The 18766-nt window shown below is 37.4% G+C and overlaps 1 protein-coding gene across 1 annotated transcript; it reads right to left on the bottom strand.

Moving 5' to 3' along the window:
* Window positions 1-279: 279 nt before the first annotated feature.
* On the bottom strand, window positions 280-16942 carry LOC134318266 (very long chain fatty acid elongase 7-like). The gene is made up of 8 exons (XM_062999098.1): window positions 16884-16942; window positions 10863-10945; window positions 9675-9865; window positions 4588-4668; window positions 3965-4021; window positions 3746-3851; window positions 3362-3498; window positions 280-1412 (listed from the first exon to the last, which is right to left on the bottom strand). Exons 2-8 carry the CDS (start codon window positions 10924-10926, stop codon window positions 1176-1178), a joined length of 873 nt encoding a protein of 290 aa, XP_062855168.1. The 5' UTR covers window positions 10927-10945; window positions 16884-16942; the 3' UTR covers window positions 280-1175.
* Window positions 16943-18766: the final 1824 nt, after the last annotated feature.

Below are 18766 nucleotides of genomic sequence, written 5' to 3'. Positions count from 1 at the left end.
CTCCACACAGAAACGACCCAGACCACTCCAGAGAGAAATCATATTAGAGAACTTCTCATAGACAGTGACCACAAGCAAGGTCTAATTAATGTCTAACCTGCTTAATTATTAAATGCGTTCGCTTGGTAGTTTTTCATCTACACCTGAAACAGCTGGTAAAGTGCACCATCTATTGACCATATCATGTTTCCGCTGCAATAAACCCTCAATCCACATGGGGACGCTACAGAGTCATTTTTAAATCCAGCACACTCACGACACCTACACCCATTTACTGAATACAACTTTTATTTTCGTATAAATACATTTAAAAACAATTACTTTATTTCATTTTAAACATACAAAAATCATTAGATGGGCTCCTGTCTTGAACAAAATACATCCAAAGACAATCATGACAGCAGTAATCTGCATAAGACTGCCTTCCTCATCATTAAGTGACATGTTAAAACCAGTAGGGTCCTGTCCCAAATCACCAATTGCGCAATCAGTTCTGAATATGGTTGTGTGCATCACGCATGACAGAAAAGTTCTGATCCAGAATCAGCGGTCCTGCTTCCTATCCGCATCAAATATCAAGCGGTCAGAGGCGCTGGCCCAGGATCAGCATTCAGATGCTTAAAGCCACAAAACAGGTACTGACAATTGCACTGGCTCCTGCAAGGACAATCATGAAGCGCTTCCCAAATCAGTGTTTTTTTCCAGCCAACATGTCTCAAAGCTTAAGGGTGAGGCTAGTAAATGCAGATGACATATTTAAGGCACTTCGATGCCTGGCTAGAAAAATGTAGTGTATAATAACCCCATTTAATAGCACACTACTTATTTTGGTGACTAAGGGAAATGCTATTAAATTATTAAAATATTTCCCAATTACACGTTCATTATTCTCCAAGGCAAATCAGTTACTTTTTCAATATGCATCTGATCTAAAAACATCCAATTTTTAAAACCTAGTTTCATTCAAAATGAAACAGCTGCCCAGACAAACTAACAGCATCAAGTAACAGTGATATTTGCCTTCCACATGCATCATGATCTTACTCTTGCACACATTTCTCACATAAATATAAATATTCTGGATATAAAAAGTCAGTATACAGTACACCAGTAAACAGTAGAGCCATGGTCTCCATGTGAAAAAGATTGTCACTATCCAACCTTCAAAAGGTCAGTTAATCCTGTTTTTTGAAGTGGACACCATTGTTGTTGTTTTGAACCTTGGTGACACTTTGCAGACCTTTGGGTAGTCGCTTGCCCTTAGTGTATGCATGATACCAGAAGTTGAGGAAGAGTATAAGGAAGGATAAGCCATACAGTCCGATGATGTAAATAAAAACGGGGTACTGATAGGGGCAATCCTTCAGGAAAAAGTACTGGCCAATGTGGGTGGTGACCATTACAAACTGGATCTAGGGACAAAGAGAAAAAAAAAAAAAATGTGAAGTCTATAGTTAGTATAAAAGTCACATTTTGATGTGTTAAACAGAGACTGAGTAATTCCTACACTTAAACAGCTGTATTATTTTAAATTAAAAACCATTAATGAACAAATGGACCAATGACTGTGTCTATAACAAGCAAAAACAAAAACTGGACATTAATCCTCATCCTGACCTAATACAAATACAACAACCTTAGCTCCACCAGCTTTTGCTTGCTCACAAAGCATACACACACACGAGGGTTCTTCAAAAACTCTATTTAATAAGAATTTCAAAAACAAATTACATCAATTTTCTAGTCACCTTCCGATGCATTTTTCCCAGCATTGTACCAACTTTTTAATGGCATCAGCAAAAAATGTTTTGGTTGAGCGCGTAGCCTCTGACGTTTTAACATCATCACATCGGTCCAAAAAGGTGGAAATCAGATGGCGCTAAATCCGGACTATAAGCTCTCAGTCTCTCAGACACGACCAATTACTACTCCTCCTGTCCTCACTGTTTCCAACAAAAATATAAAAGTGCGGAAACTTTTTGAAGATCCCTCGTATATATTATGGTTTTTCAATAATACAAATGTTGACATGGTCGCTGGGGCTTTAACCCACCCACCCCCAAAACAACTGATGTGGACAACAACTAACTAACTTATTTCAAAGCTGCCTGCATACATGTGAGTTATTTTATGTCAACCGCACCTAGGGCTGAAACGATTCCTCGAGTAACTCGAGCAAATCGATTACTAAAAATCATCGATTCACATTTTTTGCATCGAGGAATCGTTTCATCCGCACAACCATATACAGCTCACGGTGTTTTACACGGACGACTTTCACTTTTGCGCAGCGTGTTTAACGCTGTGTGCAGGTGACGTGAAGAATCTGAGGGCTGCGTCCCAAATATCTTAAACATAAACAGAACTTAACAGGACTTAATCCGGGTTCTTTTTGCGGACAGTTTAATGAACACTACGTATTTGGACACGTTCGCCGCTCCTGCGAACTGAACGTATCGGTTTAGGACGCAGCCGAGATTTGATAGCGCGGACTGCAAAATATAGAGAGAAAATAGCGAACAGGAGGGGACTGGACAGAGAAAACCACAGAAAGTTTGAGATCATTTTAAGCTGATAAAACTAAAACTCAGTATAACATCCACACCATCAGAGCGTCGTGTTTACTTTACTCATGTTTACTGACTTTACTTCGTTTCAACCACCACAGGCTTTTATGAAGATTTAGGCAAACACACACATACATACATACATACACACACACACACACACACACACACACACACACACACACCAGATCTACCTCATCTAGAGACACAATCCTGACAGATTTTTATCCCCCTACAAACACCACAAAACCTCCCAACAAAATATTAAATCTTTATGTTCTGCGTGAGCTGTAGCTGAAACTTTGAGTTTTGAAAGTTGCACAAATTACAGGCTTATGTTCATGTATTTTTGTTTATTATTATTTATGACTTGATGACCTGATGTTTCAGGTTGCCTGTTTACATTTTAAAAGTAAATTGATTTATTTATTTTTGCATTTAAAAAATGTTAAACTGTCCTGTATGCAAGGAATACAAATGTACAGTTTGGTTTAAGAAACATGTCTTATTTAATCTAATATGTATTTGTTTTTGCTCTTTGTTAAAGCAAAAGTATTTCTTATCCGATTACTCGATTAATCGCTGGAATAATCGATAGAATACTCGATTACAAAAATAATCGATAGTTGCAGCCCTAACCGCACCACAGGTGTCATTCAATTTAACACAGACATTATTCATTGTCTATCACCTCTAATAATAAAGGATTATTAGCATTGATCTAATCTAGTCTACTGTAAAGCAACAATGAAACAAGGGTACATCATGAAGCTTTAAAAAAACATAATACATACTAGTTGTATAGAGGTAAGGTGCTTTTTCCACCACAGATATTTCTGATAAGCAGGACCCAGTGCAGACAGACCATAATAGGTGTACATGATGACATGCACAATACAGTTTAGAAGAGCATGGAATGTCCCAAGTCCACCTGGAAAATGAAAAGATTTTGACTCTCTTAGCAATATACTGGTATCAACTAAACCTGACGAACTAAATAAAACAATAAAAAACTAATAAAACAAGCTATGAGTTCATATTGTTACGAATTTCTCTAAACTTAAGCGATTTTGTGATTTCTAAGAATGCTAACCATAAATATTAAATATCATGTAGGGTACAGATACTGAAACTAAAGCACATATACATGTTCATTTAGACATGAGAGAGCAGTGTACCTGGAGCAAATCTGACTCCGAACCACCATGTAAATGGCATAATGGAGTGATGGTAGACATGCAGGAAGCTAATCTGGTTATTCTTTTTTCTTAGAACGAAAAACACCTGCCCAAGAAATGACATGATTAACCCACAATACACAGACAGGATGATTTTACACAATGTGTCACTGTAGAGTTTTAGTGTAATACTAAAAGAGAACATTGCAGCCTACTTACTGTGTCCAGCATTTCTATAAATTTGGAAAAGTAGTACAGCCAGCATACCTGCACCATCTAGTAAATGACAATCACAATTATATATTTTAATGACTAATAGACAACAAATTCAGTAAATATGTTGAAACTAGAATACACACCTAAGGAAATTTGAGAATGAGGATGTGGGGGAGAAGGGTGAGAGTAACACCAATATACTGACAAACCTTTCTTAAGAAGGGAATTATAATTCGGTTTTCCTATTAGTACAACATTAATTTTAATGATGTGGCTTGTTTAATAAAAGGTTTCTTAGGCCATTGATTTTTTATTTACAATGTTCTTGCCCTAAAAATGTATAGTACATCAAAAAGAAAATTAAAAACCTAAAATCACGGACGGATATAAAACGATACATTCAAATGGATTACTTTTTAAAATTATACTTAAACACAAGTACAAAAAATACTATATAGCTTTACATTACTCACTACATTCACTACACAGCTGCAAACCAATACAATACTTTACTTTAAATGTCACATGCATGATAATTATCAGCTTTCTGTTAACACTGATGAACTCGATCAACAGCAAAAACACATCACATTAGTCTTCATAGTCAAGCAATCCTCTGCACTTACCCTCATGGCTTGTGGGGTGTGTGAGTAATCCACCAGATCACACTGGAATGAGTAACCTGTACCCCAGCCAGACATCACAAACTACACACAAATACAAAACAAACGATTATTTTATAACAGAGCGAGAAAGTTCAAGCCAAGAAAGAACCCCCTAGCTAGCTACCCACACTATCAGAGTGTTTAGATCCATTTTATTTCCTATGGAAGGGGTTCCTAAAGCTTTTTGTCAGATGACCCATTCCACTTGAATGATCAGCCTCAAGTATTCATTTAGATATTAGAAGGTTACCATTAATTGAAATGTTTGCAAAAATGTCTATAATTACAGGGTGCAGTTGGTAAAGGCTTTAGGACCTGGACTTAATCTTTACCTTTGTATATGGCCTGTTTGTTTGTTTGGATTTTAATGCCATGTTTAACACATTTGTGTAATTTAATAGCAACAATAGGTATTGTGTATATGGCCTTGTGTAAGTAATTGTGTAAGTTTTCTTCCGGCCAGCAAAAAAAGACAGCGAACTGGCTACACCTAACTGCTCCATGGTGTAAGTGTGAGGAAACTGGTAAACATGTCCTGCAATGGACTGGCACTTTGTTCAAGCTGTACCTATGCTGTGCATACTATACTGGGCAGTGTCATGGTGGGTCTAGTGGCACTCTAAAAGTGGATATTACTGATGTATATGACTATCCTACAACTTTAATCAATCTTTAATATGACTTCCTGTCTTTTAAATTAAAACAATGAATGAAATAATACATGTATTTTATGTGTTAATCAACTTCTGTCATTTCATTTTAAGATACCAAGAAAGTTGTACAACTAAAACAGGAGCAGTTGATAAAAATCTGAAGCTTTGGCATCCAAAAGCCCTACAACCCAAACACTGGGTGTGGAAAGAAATCACACCTTAAGCACGAAGATTAATTCTCAGGTGTGAACTTGGAAACAGAGAAAGGAATCCAGTGCAACATGTTAAATAACGCAAACTATGCAGGCTATTAACGTCAACCTGTACACAGTCATAGCAATAACACGTACCAGTGCATCAACAATCTTATTCTTACCCATGAACCACTGACTTGACAGGTCACATAATAATATTTGTTTTTTGCTTAAATTTAATGTTTGATCCCACAAATTAGTTAAATCATGTATGCAGGTGTTAGTCCTCCAGACAAATAAAAGCTTCAGTCTTTAGTCCAGTCACATGTTTTTGTTGTGCTTACAGAGGACATGTACACCAATGAGTCAAAACATTAGGAACACCTGCCTTACAGCTTAGACCTGCCAAGACAGGGGCTGCGTCCGGAATCGCATACTTCCATACTCAATAGTACGCGAAATGAGTACGCGAGAGCGGTTAGTATGTCCGAATACATAGTATACACAAAGAGGTACGCGAGAAGTACCCGGATGACCTACTTATTGGGCAGCCATGTTTGAATATGCAAGCGATGCACACTTGCGGTCCGTTAATGTATCCCATAATGCAACTGGAGCTGCGTAGGCGTTCGAAGCGTAATAAGAAACAAGAAAGATAGCGGTCCTCTGTTTACAAGTGTAAGTAAGATAAATAAAATAAAACATTTTAAAGACGAATTAATAACAAAAACACGATAAATATCCAAAAGTTTGGCGAGTGGGGTTTGTAATGAGTCTGTAACCATGGTGATATTACGTCATCACGTCCCACGTCATCACTTGACGTTGGAAAGATGGCGGATGTAGTGCGTAGCAGTGTTGTGTGCATACTGCATACTTCTGTACTGGTAGTATGTACTTTTTTACCGGCAGAGTAGTGCATACTTCCTCCAATCTAGTACATACTCTCTAAGTATGCGATTCCGGACGCAGCTATGGACTCCACAAAACATCTGAAGAACTCCATTACTCAATGGTACCTGTTAAACAAGCTTATAGTTTCCTATCAAAATAAATAACATCAATATGCGTCATAATAATAATAATAAGTCGCACATGCTTTGCTGATCATAAACAGTACATTCTCTAACAGAGAATGTGGCAGTAATGTAGAACAACAGGATTAACAAACACTGAGTGTATAATCTACATTCTGAACACAGAATTAATTCCAAAGTCAGTAGTGATCAGTTTATTACAGGACTAACAACGTGCTAATCAAAGAATTAAGTTTCAGCTGGAAATTACAAGTGTGTGTAGTTATTAGAAGTATTAGTAAATCAAGGTGCACCAGTATTGTTTGAATTTTAATTTTAAGCCTTTACTGGTCTCCTTATTAGGAGCATTTATGTAATCTGTATGTATGTCTCAGGTCAAGTCCAATTCATACTTATAGCACTTTTTACAATAGACAAAGTCTCAAAGCACCATTGCAAGACCAAAAACCCTGTAAAGCAAGCTGAGAGCAACAGAAAGGAAAAGTTCCTTATATATTACAAAAAGAAACCTTGAAAGGAACCAGACTCATCAACAGGACATATCTTGTTTGGGTGGACTAGAGGATCATCTGGATGAAATGCATCTGAATGCCTCTAAAAGCTTAAAAATTAATCAATGAATACAGAACCCTAAACACCTTAAAATCCCTGTGAATTTAATTATTTAAACAATCTGCAAAGTAACCATCCCTGGACAGATGCACATTTCAATACATGTTCTCACACTTATAATAAGAATAGTACGAGAGCTAGCAGTCACTCGAATAGTGTGACGCAAGTTAAAAGCAGCAGGAGCAACAGTTTTAACAGAACAATAAAAATGAACAGACAACCCTGTTCCAACTTCAGCACAAAATTCCTCTGCTATAAAAAGAGGCACAACGATGCATGTCTAAAATATGCATTCAAGCATTTAGTCAAACCAGAACACAAACAAAAGAACTGTTGAGCAATAGATCAGCATGTCATGTTTGAGAAAAGAAGGCATGTGTGTGAGTTCTGCAACACCCTACCTACAGTAATGCATGGAAGTGTAAGCATAATCATAGAGCTGCTTCAGACTTTTTTATAGAGCTACATAGTTGCAAAAAATATTAAACCTCCAATGCAAATTAGGTTTATTAGCAACATTTACAAACTCAGCTGTTTGCAATAAACCAAACAAACAAGAACAATTTAAATAGCTCAACACAACTAACAAAACAAGTGGTTACTCCACATTCAACACAAAATGCCTCATAAAGGCACACATTTGCAAATCAGGTGTGCTTGAAACACATGATTTGCAAATGTGTGCCTTTATGAGGGATTATATTCAGAGGGTGAAATAGTTCTGAGTCTGCAGTAGTCATTAAAAGTGACACTCAAGAACACCTAGGCAACTGGTCAAGTGTATTTCCTTGCACAAATAATAAAAAAAAAATGGTACTGCATGAGTCTTCCAACTGTATCTCTGAAAAAAAAAGTCGAAGAAACACTGGCTACACTACTAGTACGTGGCAGAAAGAGGAAGCTATCACCGGCTGCCACCAGATTCCTGAGGAGGGAAGCATTCAAAAACGCTCGAGTGACTGCGAAAGACCTGCAGCAAGATTTTGTGGCAGCAGGCACCAAGGTTTCAGTTTGCACAGTAAGGCGCAGCCTAAACACTGAAGGTCTCCGTGCTTAAACTCAAACCTTAAACTTACACCTTTCCTGACACAAATATTAAAGAAAGGTCAGCTCCAATATGCCCAAATTTATATAAAGCCACATAAGTTTTGGAATTCTGTTCTGTGATGCAATAAAACAAAACTGTAACTTTTTACTGTATGTCTGGAGGAGGAAGACATATGCTTTCTCCTCCAGACATATGCTGAAAAAAAAACACCCTGCCTACTGTGAATCATGATAGCAAGGTGTTTTTTCCCCCAATATGGGCCTTCTGTCAAAAGTGTGCATGGAAAGTCTTTCATAACAACTGTGCATGTCATGAGATGCATTAATTGTTTTTAGTCACAGTAAACATGTTAAATGCAGAAAATATAAGTGGCATAAAGACCCGAGTGACTTTTATAGGGGCCAAAAGCTTATGGTCATATGCTAGGTTGAAGTATGTCTGAAACAGCATTCAGTGTTTACAGGCAGTCGTGGTAAGGAACCACTGAGAGTGGTCCGAGGACTGATATGCAACAAACCCCCAACAAGTTGTTGGGCTGCCAAGTTTCACTAACACATGTGGAAATGTGACAGACTAACAGAAGAGCTACTGTAGCTCAAATTGCAGATAATTTTAATACTTGTAAGAAGTTATTGTATTTCAACATACAATGAATTGAACCCTTCTGTGTGTGGTGCTGCATAGTTACAGGCCAACCAAAGCAAACACCTACAAGCAGGCATCAGATCTGGACATTAGAGCAGTGGAAGACGGTAGACCGGTTTGTCAGATTCTATTTCTCCAAGATCTTGTAGACATTCGGGTATGTGGAGGATGATCTAACTCTACAAAAGTTCAGGATTTTTGAAAGACGATTCCAATTTACATTATTTGGATTTAACACCATATTCAGCGCTCTTTGTACCACATGCTCGCTATTATGTTTCAGTATGTAAATAGTTTCTTTTTTTATGGCTGCAAAACATGTTAATACTGTTCATATCTTAATTAACTAATTATTTTATGGTTCCACGTATGAATATTCGTGGCCTTTCTTTAATGTATTTAGGGCATTCTATCTTTACTGTGATGGGTGTTTGGCAAGTATCACAATTTGGGGGAAAAGACCATTCCAAAAGACAACTAAATAAAAAATCGACATTTTTGCAACTGCCTTTTCTTTTGTCCATGTGATGTGCCGCAATTATTAGTTTAGAGCAATTAATAGCTTTAAAGTGTTTAATTTTAAAACTCTAATTAATTTACAGCAGCCTCTAAGCCCATGCCAATGGAAAGCTTGCTTGACTGAAAGTAACTCCAGCACCTAATATTTCATGACAGACCTGTTTTTGTGGTTCTTGAATTACATCTGATAACCCAACTTTATCCTAGCAGCAGTTTTTGGTTGTATTAAAGACTTTGGCAAGGAGACATGTTTGGAAAGCCCTGATTTGCATAATTATTCCACCAATGGACAACCACTGGCTATTTGGTGCATTCAGCCTGTGTTCTGAAAATCACTGACCTCATAACACATGTAGAGAGAAAGAGCCACCACGCTGAAGTTGTAGACCACAAGCACCCTCTTCAACTCAAATGGTTTTCTGTTTTCCATTAGCCTTGGCCCAAGTGATGTCACGAAGAAGATATAAGCAGAAATGATGATGGTCTGAGGCAGCGGAGATGACATGAGCACCAAGTCTTCAGTCCTGGGGTCTAAATCAAGCCAATATTATTATTATTTCATTAGAGTAAAATGACAAGTATTTCATAGAATATTGTGCATAGTGGTGGCTTTTTGCACATGATAACTTGCTAAAGCCTAAACATAGCACCATTAGATTAAATGCCTTTTTGTCACTTCTCCAAATGACAGAGCTTTCTTGTTTTAAACTAAGATACATTACATACAAAACTGCATGTGCATTAACAGTCAATACAGTAAGTTAGTAATATTGCAAACTCAAAACAGCCCTACACATCTCTTCGGACAAGTGTGAAGCCATCGGCCACTTCTTTACACCGGCTAGCGGGAGATTCATACAGAGAGTCCTAACACATACAGAGGAACAAGCTTCACACCCTGTTTTACTCTGTTGCATATGATGGCACCTATTTTGATCATTTTAATGCTAAAGAACAAGTCGCTATGGCAGGGGTAGTGAGGCAATTCCCCATATAGCATTTATACCCTCAGACATAGTCAAATTATATTAAGTACTTCAACAAGCTAGTGTTCTGAGCACAGACACACAAACTTTGGTCACCAGCCATTTAACAACTAGTTTAAATAAAAAGCTATTTATACTTGCTGGAACTGTAAGACACATTAAATTGCATACACACTTAATAAACCAGCACCTTTGAGAATCAAGCCAGTTTTATTATGATTGCCCTCTTTCTCAGTGAGGACAAGCAACAGTTAAAATAGTCATGGATCAATAAAAGATGCTCAGATATGCAAAGTGTATAAAACCATCTCAAAAGCACTGAAAATTTCAAAGACTGATAGTTTTTGTTGTCAATCTCCATCAAATTAATGTGAATGTATGTAAGGAAAAGGGTTCATGTAGGTTTTTCAAGGCACTGTATAGTTCATAACACGACTGTAAAGAAGTTGACAAACTCCCACAGAATATTTTAACACTGTTATTCCTTTTAAGCAAAAGTAATATTCCACAAATGTATTTTAGAAGTTGTATAACCATTTTACCTGCATCCTTGATCCATTCATCATATAGCTGTACAGCAGTGGAGGTTAGTTGATTAAATTCCATCTCTGCCTCAGTTAAGAGCCTACAGAGGAGAAAATGCAGATTACTACATCTTACAAAACCCACCCACTTCTATATCTAACTAACTACAAAATGCTGCCATGCATTGCCTTGGACCCAGTGTTTTCACACAACCCAATGGTTTCAGCAACCAATAACAATAAAGTAAATTTACACAGCCAAGGGATAAAATGCCAAACTCTAAACAGACCACAACCAGTGAAAATTTTTAACTTTAGTCACTAGCAACCTGCTGCAACACCATGCCCAGTATGTGAACTACATCCAACATAAAAAAATAAGGATCAAGTCAACCTGCTAAAATGCCATCAATGTTGTCCATACCATACAATGAAATACAAATGTTTTACTCGTACAAAGGCATGACTCTTTGGGGACATGTAGTTTATTAATGTTATCTTGTCATGTTTGTAAAGTTTTGTTTCATGTTTTTTTTTTACTCAAAATATTGCCAAATGCGGCTATTTTAATGGAATGAGTCTTAATAAAGTGTACGCAAAATTAACTCTGACTGGCATATCACACTACAAAGGGTAAAATTATGTACTTTCATACACTTATTATAACAGTGGATTTTTCTACTGCGCCAGCCAAGCTCTTTCCTTTCTTGTTTTATTTAATGAACATGTGGTCCTCAATCATGATGTCACATTTGCTTTGTTTTATTGGTAACAGAAATACAAAACCAGAAACATCATACAGATCTATAGTATTATTACAGTGAAACAATCTCCATTTACTGTAAAAATCACCAAGTTCAAGTGGTCTATGATTATATCATGCAGTGAGGTCACTGGGAGTAAATGTTAAACAGTTTGTTTATGGTGCTCTGTACAGAAGGCTGCATTGTAGGCAAATAAGTAAAACCCAGAGATTCTACCAGCCTCCGTTCTCCCCAGTATACTCCAGTTAAACAAGAGACCAAGTGTTGAAACATAAGCTAGCACAGCTCTGGACAGCACATATTCTCTTTGAAACAACCAAGTTTCTCTTCTCTTGTAGCAAAAAAGAATATTTACTGCAAGAAATAATCCAGCTTTTCTATTGTAATTCTATTCACCATTATTGTTGCGCATGTGAGATTACCACCCACAATTTCCAAAAGTGTTTAATAAAATTAACATCAGGGCCACTTGAGTTTCTCCTACACTTACTTGTTAAGGGGCACAGTCATACTGGGATAAGAAAAAAAACCTTACTCAAATGTTCTGCAATAAAAAGGATATATAATTAGTGTATAATTGATTTTATACACTTGTTAGGTACAGGTCTGGCAAAGCACCCAAGCGGTAAAACATAAAAATAAATGCATTATCAGATTTTAATAATAAAAAACACAATACCTTTAAATAGCTAAAATTGTAAATTATTAATAAAAATAGGGTGCACTACACTACAAGACTGAACTGCAGTGTAAAGTTGCAGTGAGCACAAAGAAGGCATATCATACATTTACAATGATTCGCTGAAAGTAAACAACTGACTGTCTTTCCCCAATGCTGTGTAAACATTTGACTACTCCGACTTGCGTGGAAGGCTCCTTGCAGAAAAGGGAGTCTACACAGACATGATTGGCTGTGTCTGAGGGTGGGTCAGCCCAACACTATCCAGACTTTGTTTAGATAAGATTTAATCACCCCCGAATATGTGACCTGTGATTTGGATATTAGCATAATGCTATAGTATAACGGTAGAACTCTGCTTACCATTTTACAATAACTACACTAATAATCAAAATGAGCTTTAAAATACTGAAACATCCTTTTCTATTAGCTGATTAGTACGTTTAGTTAGCTGATCATTCATTTAGTTTGCATCATTTTGAAATACTGTTCGCTACTGACTGTTGAGATTGTAATAGGATGCTATATAGGCTGCCAGCAAATCAACAGATAACCATTGATTGGGTGCTCGGGTGGAGCAGCGGTCTAACATGCTAAGTCACCACTGCTGAGATCTTAAGCTTGAATCACAGCTATACTACCGGCCAGCTGGGCACCTACACAGACATGATTGGCTAGGAAGGGCGGGCTGCAGCATTAAAGGAGATTCAATTGGGCAATTGGATTTGACTAAAAAGATTGGGATGAAAAGGGAAGAAAAGCGAAGAAAAGCGAAGAAAAGCATGAATATGATAATTAAAAAATTGTTAAACATCAATTGATGGCGATTTCTTAATTGGGAAAATGTGCACCCCTAATCCCTACGGTAAAAGGTTGTGGTGGTAGTATGCTATGGGAGAGCTTCTCACTAGCAGGGACAGGGACACTTAAGCGTAGACTGGCAATTATATCCATTCAAACTCAAACTCCTATAATTCTGAATCCATTGTTTAGTGTATATAAGCACTGGTAATAAATTAAATAACAAAAACAGGCAACCTTCTATGGTCCACATGAGCCAGGGGTAACATGAAAACACTAATAAAAATGTATTTATTGATGTTAAATAGCTTTAGAAAGTATCTAAAAGTTTGTCGCTACACTCCAAAAGCTAACTTTGTTTATGAAAATGTAGCACATCACATGATTATAATGCCAAATGGATTCCATGAATTCTTATAAACAGGATATTTTTTGCAGGCTGTCAACATTCAGCCTTACACACCTCAAAAATCACGTGCAAAGCCTATTTTCACAATGTAAAACAAGAACCTCCAAGGTAACATACAGGGATATTCGATCTCTCCAATCATTGCTCCTTAGCCGCAAGTCTGATGTTGTAATGCACAGGATGTCACATGGTTAAAGGTCCATCAGTACAGCAATTTTGTTTGTTTATTAGGATTTTAACGTCATGTTTTACACTTTGGTTACATTCATGACAAACGGTAGTTACTCATTACACAAGACCTATCAGTTCACAAGGTTATATCGAACACAGTCTTGGACAATTGTGTATCTCCAATTTACCTCACTTGCATGTCTTTGGACTGTGGGAGGAAACCGGAGCACCCTGGAGGAAACCCACACGGACACGGGGAGAACATGCAAACTCCACACAGAAAGGACCCGGACCGCCCCACCTGGTGATCGAACCCAGGACCTTCTTGCTGTGAGGTGACAGTGCTACCCACTTAGCCACCGGCATTTTTTTTAACCATGTGTAATAACACATGGAATTTTCCCTCATTCAGTGAATCCTACAATGCATTTACCTATCATAAGGTCAATAGACAAAGTGATAAATCACTTTCTCCAACGTCTTCTGTGCCTGTGTGTTAGGCTACTTTGAGCAATTACCCATTAAAACGTGCTTGGCTGGATAGTGTAACATTAGTCCAGGCAGCAAGTTGAGACACGTTTAAACGACCTCCCTTGAGTCAAACAGGTAGCAGCCGGCACATCTAGTTCACACAGGTGCATATGAGGAGTTACGGGCTGTGTCTAAAATAACACCCTACTTTCTATTCCCTGTACACTACAAAATGTATTCTGAGTACTCAGCATCCACAGGATCACATTGTTCAGCTCCCAAACTTATTGTACTGGATTGTAGAATGTCAAGCGTACTCAACATTAGGCCTTCAGATGTAAGTAGTGAACTAAATAGTGAAAATGGTGCAGTTAAAGAAGCACATTAGAGTTGAAGTACATTGGTACGCTAATGTACTTCTCCAGTGCTTTCAACACGCTACAACCATCACGACTTGGAAAGAAGCTGGAGGTAGCTGGAGTTGACCGTCACCTCACCGCGTGGATGACTGATTACCTCTCCAACAGACCACAGTACGTGAGGCTTCAGCACTATTTGTCCAACGTAGTGGTTAGCAGTACAGGGGCACCGCAAGGGACTGTCCTTTCTCCCTTTCGTTTTTCCGTATACACCTCAGACTTTCAACATAACACACAAGCCATTGTTGGATGTTTATCTGATGGTAACGAAGCGGAATATAGGAGTATCATCAAGGACTTTGTTACCTGGTGTGAACTGAATGTGCTTCATATTAACACCAGTAAAACTAAAGAATTGGTGATTGACTTCAGGAAAAAGTTGCATCACACCACACCTGTGAGCATTCAGGGTCTGGACATTGAGATGGTGAAGGAGTACAAATACCTGGGTGTTCACCTCAATAATAAACTGGACCGGTCTAGCAACTCGGATGCCCTATATAGAAAGGGCCAAAGTCGCCTCCACCTACTGAGGAGACTGAGGTCTTTCGGAGTGTGCCGACCACTGCTAAGATCCTTTCATGACACTGTGGTAGCATCAGCCATCTTCTACGGAGTGGTGTGCTGGGGTGGTGCAATATCGGAGAGAGACAGAAAAAGACTGAACAAGCTTATCAAGAAAGCGAGCTCTGTCCTGAACTGTCCTCTCGAACCTGTAGAGGAGGTGGGAGAAAGGAGGATGATAGCCAAGCTGTCATCCATCCTGGACATCACCACACGAGTCTGTAGGAGACCTAACAAGGTCCTTCAGTACCAGACTGCTCCACCCCGTGTAAGAAGGAGCGCTACCGCAGGTCCTTTATTCACGCAGCCATCAGAGCTTACAACAGTAATAATATATAATAATGTCACTCATACCTATTCTTTCATGTTCATGGTGTAATAAGTGCAATAACTTAATATATTTTGCATATTTCTAATGTATATATTATTTTTTAGATCTTTTTTTTTTTTTTAGAGTAAATAACTACACACTATGTTTGCAATATTTTTTACTTAGTTGTATTTCTTTCTGTTTTTCCTGTCTTCATACTGCTGTAACAAGTTAATTTCCCTAAGGGGATCAATAAAGTCTTATCTTAAGCCCATTTTTTACAGATACATTTTTAAGGCATGTGTTTAATAGCAGTGGTAGCTCAGCTACTGATAATCCAGTACCATAAATAATAATAAAAATGTCATTTTGGGTCATTGTTCTGTTGGACCACCAAACTGCATTATTAATATTTAAAATAATTGTTTATTTCATTATTCTGGCGACTATTCCACTGGTATCAAAGCATAACTGTACCAACACTATGCCTGACAGTAAATACAGTGTTGTTTAGTTAGAATGCACCAGTTCACCTCTCCAAACACACTTCTGTCCAGTGTGGCTGAACAACTCTGTTTTATTTGACAGCACAACTTGCCAGCAGGTTTCCTCTTTGGCTATGTGATCAGCAACAAACTTTAGTCAAGTTTAAAGATTTTAAAGCACATGGCTGCATCTAAGTTCATGGCCATGTAAAACATGTTCGGTTGTGAAGAGTGACACCTGTATTCCAGCTACTTTTAAAGAATGAGAGAAAGTTGTTTTTCTGGTTTTCTTACAGACACCAGCAACGTGACCACATTTTTCTGTGGCTAGTAGATGAAAAGCTGCATTTATAATCGACCTCAGATCCCTCTTTATAAAACACTGCTTATCACTTGTATTTGTGGATACTTGTTGATACAGATTGTGTTGGCCTCAGATCATTGGTGTAGTCAGACTAGCCATTTTTGTCCATGCACAGAGAAGTCACCACAACTCAAATTATGCGTTTTATGTCTTCACATAAAAAAACAACTGCAAAAAAAATATTGAAATCACAAAGGTTTTTGACTTTGGAATTAAATAAGGCTTGCAGCGACATTAATTTGAGGCCTGAATATACTAAATACAAAATGCTATTATAGAATTCACCTGTATAAACACTGCACATGTTCAGTTTAGAGAAATTTGGAAAAATAAAAATAATAAGTACCAATAAAACACATACATTTTAGTTTATTTTGAAGAAAATACGTTTCACAACAAAAAGCTAGCTTGTCGACCGGTAAATTAAGTAACAAGTGCTAGCGCGGTTAAATAGTTTCACACAAAAAAACGCTCCAAGCACATTTGACATGTAGGAATGATTATAAAGTCCAATATGTCTTCTCTTTTGTTTGAGCAAATGCAAAAATAAAAACCCAACCCCGCCGCAATTATTTAGACAGTATGTTTGCTTTATCACCTACCTGTTAAGCCGGCCTCAGTTTCACCTGCACTTTCCTCTCTCTCACACACTCCCACACTCCACCGATGTACTCACTTACTGCCTCTCCTTACCGATTCCTTCACTAAACCCCGCCCATGACCACACATCCACCAATCCAAGCTTTGAACTGCATCGTCCCGTTAAAGAAATTCTCGAATCGACTCCGGTTCTGATTTCATGTCTTGGGAGTCGATTCACTTTGACAAAAATCATTTAGTAGTGTAAATTAAACACATGACATTTATTTTATCTTAAATAACCACTTGATTTTGATGGATTTGAGGTTGGCCCGGAGATACGCAGAAACGCTGAGCGAAATGCATAAGGAATACACCATAAACAGAGCATGAATTCCAACCACATACACCTCATGCCTCATGGGCAATAAAATAGATCTAGTAAAACTAACTGCTCTATTATTTATGTACAAAATAAACTATAATGCAACCCTAATGCAAATAAACCCAAATACAAATAGACAAAATCTTGAAGCATTATTTAATATGTGGGCTTTTTAGTACACCTTAAAATAGTGGTTACATTTGCCCCTTTCGTATGCCTAAGTAAATTGTTTTATGAATAGGTGTCTGATGCATTGACAGATATTCCTGTAATATATTGGTGCTTCATTCAAGGTGTCCTGCAGATAACGAGATAATAATTCAACCTTTACTTATCTGTTTAAACTGAGCACCAGTTATGGTCAAACCAGTTTCAACAAACTTTGTGTGTGCAAACCTGTCTGACTTTCATTCATTAGAATAAAATAATTAACCATTACGAATCAACTTTCAGCTTAAGCTTTCAACATTTAACAAATGTTTTTCTTTGTTCTCTTTTTAATATGAACATCTCTGTTGTTCCACTGGTCAATATTTAAATAGTGGAAATATTTCAAGCACACAATGAATGAGGATTGTTAAAACAATGTGATGAAACCAAGTGTATTTAAACAGCATCACATAAACACATCACTCCTAATAATCAGGTTTAAAATGCACAAGAAACCTTAAATCCGCCACTGTAATTAGTGTTTACGAATGAAAACAAGGTCATACACTAAGCACCATTAAACACTGTAAAGAAAACTGTTGTCACTTAACACAGTCCGCCACTGCATTAAAAATGCAACCTGAAACTCTGTTACACAAAGAGAAAGAAAGACATCAATTTTCAGCATAAACACCACTCAGTCCTCTGGACAAGAGATCATTCTAAATTTACTGAAAGACAGTGTAAACATGTTCTGTGGTCACTTTTTAGCTGGAAAAAAAGACATTGAGTTATCTGTGCCAAAGTCAAGGACCATCCAGACTGTTATCAGTGAAGTCTTGCAAGAATCAAGAAAAATGACACTTGCAAAACTGCAGCAATTAAAGTCCTCTGTTCCCAAACCATTAAAAAAGCTCATTAATAGAAAAGGTGCTAAACATGCCTCTGTTTAAAAAAAATCTAATTCTTCTTTTTATTGCATTTTACAAAATGTCCCATCTTTTCTGAAAATGGGGTTTGTACAACTGAAACTGGACAATTCAAGTAGTTAAGAATTAGTCATTGCACAAAGGTCCAGCAGCGGCTTTTTGCCAGTCTAGGAATCTTGAACTCACTATTGGTAACCCCCCTGTAGCACCATTATAATGTAACTTTACCATTCAAGACATTTTGTGTAGTGTTTTTAATGTAATGAACTAAAAAATTTTACACATTTCACTGAACACCTATTATTAAAAATCTATAATTCAGGCAGATCAGGCTTTTTTTGTTACCTGTTGTTTAAGAAAAGTTATGGTAGACCTTAAAAGTATTCCTTTAAGGAAAAAAAACATTACAATACTTGTAAACACAATAAAAATGGAAACATCT

This window comes from Trichomycterus rosablanca, chromosome 7 (genome assembly GCF_030014385.1).
Source record: "Trichomycterus rosablanca isolate fTriRos1 chromosome 7, fTriRos1.hap1, whole genome shotgun sequence".
Classification (NCBI taxonomy): domain Eukaryota; kingdom Metazoa; phylum Chordata; class Actinopteri; order Siluriformes; family Trichomycteridae; genus Trichomycterus; species Trichomycterus rosablanca.
This window is presented reverse-complemented; position numbering and strand designations above follow the sequence as displayed.